This window comes from Peromyscus maniculatus, chromosome 19 (genome assembly GCF_049852395.1).
Source record: "Peromyscus maniculatus bairdii isolate BWxNUB_F1_BW_parent chromosome 19, HU_Pman_BW_mat_3.1, whole genome shotgun sequence".
Taxonomy (NCBI): Eukaryota; Metazoa; Chordata; class Mammalia; order Rodentia; family Cricetidae; genus Peromyscus; species Peromyscus maniculatus.
The window spans coordinates 29,090,418-29,098,859 of NC_134870.1; the positions used below are offsets into that span (position 1 = coordinate 29,090,418).

The 8,442-nt window shown below is 39.7% G+C and overlaps 1 protein-coding gene across 1 annotated transcript; it reads left to right on the forward strand.

Annotated features, from left to right (window-relative positions):
- Window positions 1–4,262: 4,262 nt before the first annotated feature.
- On the forward strand, window positions 4,263–8,316 carry LOC143269561 (protocadherin beta-6-like). Its single transcript, XM_076555044.1, has one exon. The coding sequence runs from the start codon at window positions 4,805–4,807 to the stop codon at window positions 7,193–7,195; it is 2,391 nt and encodes a 796-aa protein (XP_076411159.1). The 5' UTR covers window positions 4,263–4,804; the 3' UTR covers window positions 7,196–8,316.
- The last annotated feature ends 126 nt before the right edge of the window (window positions 8,317–8,442 follow it).

The window sequence follows — 8,442 nt, forward strand, 5'->3', positions numbered from 1 at the left end:
AGGCTCAGATCTTAGACTGAAAGGATAGGATTAAAACAAACCAACTTTAGTTAATTGATTAAAGTAGTGAATAGTGCCATTGAGTTGGTTCAGTCGGGGGGAAAGTGCTTGCTACCACCAAGCCTGCCAACTCGAGTTTGCTCTCTGGAACCCACAAGGTGGAAGGCGAGAACCGGCTTGTGAAAGTTATCCTCTGACTTGTACACACACACACACCTTGACATGTGCATGTGAAGGCTCCCAGCTCAAAACTTGGTTCAAGATGTTTTGTGAAATCCAGTCTAGACAATGAAAGTAGAAGCTCACCTTAAGAGCTCATAGGAAAGTTTTGCAATATCAAAGTCAAATAGAAAAGCAAAAAAAAAAAAATCTTTTAGCAACCACACAAAAAGATGTGTTATTTTTAAGGAAACATCAGTAACATGGAGTGAGAACTTCTCAACGTGGATCATAATACCAACAACAAATGAACCACATTTTCAACATCTCCAAAGAAAATGATTAGCACACTAGAATTCTGTTACCAGCAAACAGAACCTTCTAAAAAGTTTTCAGACAAAGAAAATTAATGAAGGATACATGAACACTGAAAGGAATATGTTAGCAGAACTCCAAAAAACAAAAGGCAAGAACTACAGGAAGAAAGAAAAAATAATGGGAAGTGAATATTGACTGAGCGTTGATTATGTCTCCAACAATAACAGTTTTTTAAAGGATTTAAAAATGCATATAAAATGCATGAAATCAGGCGTGCAAAAGGCGGGGCTGTTTAGAGAGTTCTATGCACTACCATAGAAATAGGAAAATGAATTATTTTACTACATCATTGTAGATGAAACTGCTTTGCTGAAACTTCTTATGTAACTTCTAAATAATGATTCAAAGACTAATTTGAGGAAAAATCAGATAATAAACATTTGAATAATATAGCAAGAACAAAACATAGGGAACAAATGAAAACAGACCCTAAATATGGATGAAAATATATATTATATAAATTATAGCTGAATTAAAAAACCAATTACACAACCTATGTTATCAAACTACATTTAAGAGAAGTGTAAATTATACACAGTCGAGTAAATATCTATGTGTGAGAAAATAAAACAGGAAAAGACTGAAAGTTTCATATTATTTAGTACAAATTTCATGCAAAATGAAACAACGAAGTTGTATTCATTGAGTCAATGCAAAGAGATTTTAAGGCAAAAACACAATGCTATAAATAAAGATAAATCTATAATAATACAAAGGAAAACATATCAGAAATATGCTATATTAAGACAATGTTATTCGAGGACTATGGATATGAAAAACATAACAAAAATGCAGAAATGCTTCAAACATAAATCATAGAAATCATGATTTAAAGATGACTTAGAACAGAAATTCCTAATATTTTCCACAAGGTAAAAAATTAAGAACAGAAATATTGAAACTAAAGTGATGGAAGCAGAAAGACCTTTATGTTCAAAGCCAGCCTAGGCTATGTAGCCAGAGAGCTTGTTTTGAAATGCAAAAAAAAAAAAAAACCACTAACATCACTATAAAACTTGAAAACTTAAAATCTTAGTTGCAATTATTAGAAAAATGACTAAGGTTTTATTTCAGGAAGTTAGAAGTGGCACAGCAAATCAAATACATATTTTTAAAAAAGAGGGCAGACAGAACCCACACACGTGAAGCAGTGAATGAAGTAGAGGATAAGTATACAAGAAAGAAAATGAGTCCACAGTGGGTTTTTCTAATGATAATAGTATTTAAAATTCTTAAATGAATCAAGAAAAAAGATAAAACAGCACCTTGCAATGCTAAAGGTCTCTTTAAAAATGAAAGAGACAGAGATGGTAGCACATGCCTTTAATCCCAGCTCTTGAAAGGCAGAGGCAGAGGCAGGTGGGTAAGTCTGAGGCCAGCCTGGTCTCCATAGTGAGTTCTAGGACAGTCAAGGCTATATAGAGAGACAATGACTCAAAAACATGCAGGGTTAATATTCTAAACAATTTTGTACCAATAAAGTTGAAAACTTATAAATCATCATTTAAACTATGGTTTTCCAAAACTGAAGTAAGAAAAAATAGAAAATCAAAAAAGTTTAACTAGCCTTTAAAAAAGTTTCAAAACATAAAATATCTAAAAACATCCTGGCCATACCACTATTGTATAGAAAACTATACAGCATTTTGGGAAAAAGCTAAGTCTAAATAAATTGAGTAATACTCACGCAATGGTCACAAACTAAAAGATTCTGCAGGTGAAAATCAAGTTCTCCCCCAATCAATTTATAAAAACAATAAAATCTTAAACATTTCAGGTCTTTTCTTAATATATATGTCATGTGGAAATACAAACAATATAATTTTAATTTTTTATTTTTAAAGAGGATAAAATTAAAGTTACTACAATGAAGGCACAGTTCATGGAACAAGAACTGATAATGTTGAAAACTCAATCAATCTTCTCTTCTGCAAAATATCCTATGAAGAAAATGAAAAGTCAAACTATAGATTGGAGAAAGGCTCCCAAAGGACATATTCTAGAAAGGATGGCTGTGTACAATATACATGATTTTAAAGACTCAACAACAACAAAAACCAGTGGCACATAAAAACGCTCTAAGACACATTAGCAGACAAGACACACACATGGTCAATAAGTGTGAAAAATGGTTACAAATTGTATGTCTCTCAAGAAATGCTACTTCAAATAATACCGAGACACCACAACACAGCTATTAGAATGTCCAAATTGCAGAACACCAACATCATCAAATGCTGAGGAGGGTGTGGAGCACCAGGAACTCTGATTCTTGGGTGATGAGAATGATAACTTTGAAAGACAGTTGGGTAGTGTCTTGTAACATTGAGTGTACTCTTACTATGTCATCCAGTAATCATGTTCTATAGCACTCATGCAAAGGAACTGAAAACGCATCCACCCAAAAATCGGAGCATGAATGCTTCTGGAAACTTCATTCATAAATGTCAAACTTAAAGTAATGGAGATTCCTCAGTAGGTCAACGGATAAATGCATTGTGGTAGAAGCAGAAAATGAAATGTTTAACATAAAAAGGGGCTATTGCCTCATGAAGAGGCCTTGCAAAGACTTGAGTGCATGTAGTAAGTGGAGTAAGACAAGCTGAAGATTCCATAACCTTTGATTCTTACGTGGCATTTTGGAAAAGGGAATAGCTGTAGTGACAGAAAAGACATCAGTGATCTCCCGAACTCACAGAGATCTGTCTTCCTCTCGCTCCCAAGTGCTGGGATGCCTTTAGCCATGCACCACTGTGCCTGTCTTTACAAGATTATTTCTGCAGGCAAATGTTCCAAATAGAAAATTAAAGACCTGAATACTGATCTCAAAAAATGTATCATAATGAAAAAATCCACGTGAAAATGTGGATAATTTCATTAATCACCAGAGAAATGCTAATTAAACTTATAATATGGCATCATCACTTGCTCAATAGAGTGGTTAAAACTGAAATGATAACAGAAAATGTTGACAAGACCAGAGAGCAACTGGAACTCCCATTCTATTGCTTTTTGCTTAAGTTTTACTGTGCTGTGAATCACCCTTGAGTACGCCAGACAAGAGGTCTACAGTTGAGATGTCTCCATCCTTTGGAATGCTCTGCCTTTGGACTTGAAACTTCTCTTCTGTGTCTCACCATGGCTGGGATTACATGCCACCACGGCCGGAACAGTAAAACCACACTTTTGATTAAAAAAAAACTTACAATCTAGGCTAAATCTCAATTTTTTTTATTATCACATTTTAATGCACAGTAATCCAAGCCTTCAAAATATATATTACAGCAAAATGGCATATACAGCAATGTTCACAGTATTACTCTTCAACAAAGTTCAAAACTGAAAACATAGTTCACAGGCAGGGGTAGACTCAATGAATCAGGCACACTTCACCAGAGGAGCAATATAAAACTGCGAGAAGAACACTAGATAGGACAACTTGTCACATATCAGCTTCACAAAGTCAATGTTGAATGACAGACAACCAGCACAAGAGAGAAATACTGTACAAACATAAATGTTCTAACAAATATAGAATAATGTGCAATGATAACAGTCAATATGCTGTTTTTGTAGAGAGAGTTGGTCACAAAATAATGGAGAGAGGAACATGGTATGTTATTGTACATTTTAGTTTTTTTTAGTTTCTGCTTATAGAAACATATTAATCATGGAAAATGTTCCTGTTGTGTCCCTATATTCTATATTTAAAAACTTCTATGTTCTATATTTAAAAAATTAAATTGTATGAAATTCATTTTTTCTGTATAAAATTAATTATATACCATTCAATTTAATAAATTATAAGCCCATAAAAAGGTTTTTCACTTTCTCAAAAGAATTGTATTAAGATTACTAGACCACATTAATGTACTATATAGTAAATATACGTTAAGTGCAGCTCAGCAAAGGTAGGCTTAGCACCACTAATACTTAAGAGCTGACATGAACTAGAGGGTACAGCTGTACCTCAAAAGCAGGGTTAGAATTTGGAAGGACAGAACTATAAGCAATTGTGAAAATGGACACTTGGTGGCGCTGTTGACTAAGAGTAAGAATGAAGGGCTCTGCAGATGCCCAGGAAAGCTGAAAATCAGAACGCTGTCTGCTCCCCAGAAGGAGAACGTAAGGAAGTGTGATCTAGGGGAGATGTCCCCAGGAACAATAGCGTTAAAGAAAATTTAATTCGAAGTTATTTCTCCAAACCTTACCTAAGTGGATTACAATCCCCTTGAAGAAGCAGTGCCCTCTGGACTGCATCTGAACAATGGAGACAGCTCTAGCAAAAACACCAGAGAAAAGGCAAGTCGTTTTCCTTACTATGTTGCTGCTTTTGTGGGAGGCTGATTCTGAGGCGATTAGATATTCCATGCCAGAAGAAACGGAGGGTGGATACTTGGTGGCTAACCTGGCCAAAGATCTGGGGCTCAGGGTGGGGGAACTGGCCACCAGAGGGGCACAAATCCATTCCAAAGGAAACAAAGAGCTCTTGCAGCTGGATGCAGAGACCGGGAATTTGTTCTTAAAGGAAAAGCCAGATCGCGAGGTGCTGTGTGGGGTAACAGACCCCTGTGTGTTGCATTTCCAGCTCATTCTGAAAAACCCTGTTCAGTTCTTCCAAACTGACCTGCAGATCACAGACATAAATGACCATTCACCAGAATTTCCTCACAGGGAAATGCTCCTAAAAATCCCCGAGAGCGCCCAGCCAGGAACTGTGTTTCCTCTGAAGGCAGCTCAGGACTCTGACATAGGGAGCAATGCTGTTCAGAACTACACAGTCAGCCCCAACCTCCATTTCCACGTGGTTACTCAGAGTCGTGCTGATGGCAGGAAATACCCAGAGCTTGTGTTGGACAAAGCCCTGGACAGGGAGGAGGAGCCTGAGCTCACTTTAACCCTCACTGCTGTGGATGGTGGGTCTCCGCCCAGGTCTGGGACCACAGCAGTTCGCATTGAAGTCGTTGACATCAATGATAACGCCCCCCAGTTTGTACAGTCACTCTATGAGGTGCAGGTCCCTGAGAACAGCCCTCTCAATGCCTTAATTGTCACGGTCTCTGCCAGGGATTTAGATATGGGACCTTATGGAAATATAGCCTACTCTCTGTTTCAAGGCGGTGGAGTTTCTCAACCATTTGTAATAGATGAAGTTACAGGAGAAGTTCGTCTTAAAAGGGTACTGGATTTTGAGGCAACTCCATATTATAACATGGAAATTGTAGCCACAGACAGTGGTGGCTTTTCAGGAAAATGCAGTGTGCTTGTTGCAGTGGTGGATGTGAATGACAATGCCCCTGAACTCACCATATCTTCGCTCACTACTTCCATCCCAGAAAATGGTCCTGAAGCTGTAGTTGCTGTTTTCAGTGTTTCTGATTCAGATTCTGGGGACAATGGAAGGATGGTGTGTTCTATTCAGAACGATCTCCCATTCCTTTTAAAGCCCACATTCGAGAACTATTACACTTTAGTGACAGAGGGACCCCTAGACAGAGAGAACAGAGCTGAATACAACATCACCATCACAGTCACCGACATGGGCACACCCAGACTCACAACCCAGCACACCATCACAGTGCAGGTGTCCGATGTCAATGACAACGCTCCTGCCTTCACCCAAACCACCTACACCCTGTTTGTCCAGGAGAACAACAGCCCTGCCCTGCACATAGGCACCATCAGTGCCACAGACTCAGACTCAGGCTCCAATGCCCGCATTACCTATGCTCTACTGTCCACCCACGACCCGCAGCTGGCCCTCGACTCGCTCATCTCCATCAACGCCGACAGTGGACAACTGTTCGCGCTCAGGGCGCTGGACTACGAGGCTCTGCAGGCTTTCGAGTTTCGCGTGGTCGCCACAGACCAAGGCTCTCCTGCACTCAGCAGCCAGGCGCTGGTGCGAGTGCTGGTACTGGACGCCAACGACAATGCGCCCTTCGTGCTCTACCCGCTGCAGAACGCCTCTGCGCCCTGCACAGAGCTGCTGCCCAGGGCGGCAGAGCCAGGCTACTTGGTCACCAAGGTGGTGGCAGTGGACCGCGACTCTGGACAGAATGCCTGGCTGTCCTTCCAGCTGCTCAAGGCCACAGAGCCTGGGCTGTTCAGTGTGTGGGCTCACAATGGCGAGGTGCGCACTTCCAGGCTGCTGAGTGAGCGCGATGCTCCCAAGCACAGGCTGCTGCTGCTGGTCAAGGACAATGGAGATCCTCCAAGGTCTGCCAGTGTCACTCTGCATGTGCTGCTGGTGGATGGCTTCTCTCAGCCCTACCTGCCTCTGCCAGAGGTGGCGCCCGACCCCACGCAGGACAAGGACGATTTGCTCACTCTTTATCTGGTCATTGCCTTGGCTTCTGTGTCTTCTCTCTTCCTGTTGTCTGTGCTGCTGTTTGTGGGGGTGAGGCTGTGCAGGAGAGCCAGGATGGCCTCTCTGGGTGGCTGCTCTGTTCCCGAGGGACACTTTCCTGGTCACCTGGTGGATGTCAGCGGCACTGGGACCCTGTCCCAGAGCTACCAGTATGAGGTGTGTCTGAGGGGAGACTCTGGGACAGGTGAGTTCAAATTTCTCAAACCCATGGTCCCCAACTTGTTTCACGATGCTGGGAGAGAAGTTAAGGAAAGTCCCCACTGCAGGGACAGCTTTGTATTCGGTTAACTTTTGTGTTTTGCTCACTGAATTTATTTTTGGTAAACCTATAGCAATATGGTTCTCTTAAGAAAGTGAATCATTTTCTCTAGGTATTGACATTGTAATCGAAGCATATGCATGTCCTCCATTAACCATTTTTTTTTTTTACTTTTTTGGCATTTACTGTACTTAGAAGTTTCAGGTGTGATGAATATTAAGAACACAATTTCAACTTATATTTTCCTTTAGCTCAAGTATTGCACAACAATTACAAGCATTTTAGTTAACTTGTTTTGGGTTTTTGTTGGTTGGTTGGTTGGTTGGTTGGTTTGGTTGGTTGGGTTTTTTGTTTGTTTGTTTGTTTTTTGTTCTTGACATAGTGTGTCTGTGTGTAGCTCTAGCTGTCCTAGAACTCACTATATAGACCAGGGTGGATTCAAAGTGATAGACATCCATCTTCTCTCTCCAGCTCCCAAAAGCCAGCTCCTTTATTATTTTTACCAGATAATTTCAAGTTTTTATGACCAAAGTGTTTACATAATTTTAACTTTATTTTGTTGTTATTGGATATTAAATATAGGACCTCATACCTGCTAACCATAGATTCTGATAGTGAGCTTCACTCACACTTGAAGTTGCTCATAGTTACCCTGAGTAGCCATGAGCATAAAAATTCACATACTTGTCTTCACATTATAAACACACTTACTAAAAGAATAAGACACTGTAATTGTGATCCTTTTTCATCTTATGTGAACCACACATGCTAGAGGTTGTCTGTGTTATTTGTCCACCACATACCTAGCACACTGTTCCTTAAATATTAATTTTAACAATCTCATTTATAAATATTAAAGGGATAACCTTATGTATTGTTAATTTGTCATCTCTTTCACTAAACAAAACTGTTTTAGAGTAAGAGTATAATTAGTGATAGACCAAGCACGCATGCCAAGGCCTGGGTACACTTCCAAGCAGGAAAAAGAAACAAACAGAAAAAAAATAAACACTTGTTAAATCTTTGCTTGACTCAATACTGTTTGAAAACTAATCTGGGTAACAGAAGAAACCACTGACATCCTCAAGGAATCAAGACTTTTGATGGTCTCATTTTGTCTTATTATTCCAGAAATAAAAGTGTTCATGGAGCTTTTGTGGTTTTGTGTTAATCTCAGTTGTGAACATGAGATTTAGAACCATCTGACCATGGAGGATTATCATGCTTAGGATAATTGAGGTGGGAAGTCCATTGTGGGTGGCATCATTCCCTGGGC

Coding starts and splice junctions, on each gene's coding strand:
- LOC143269561 (XM_076555044.1), top strand. CDS start 4,805: ATGGAGACAGCTCTAGCAAAAACACCAGAGAAAAGGCAAGTCGTTTTC.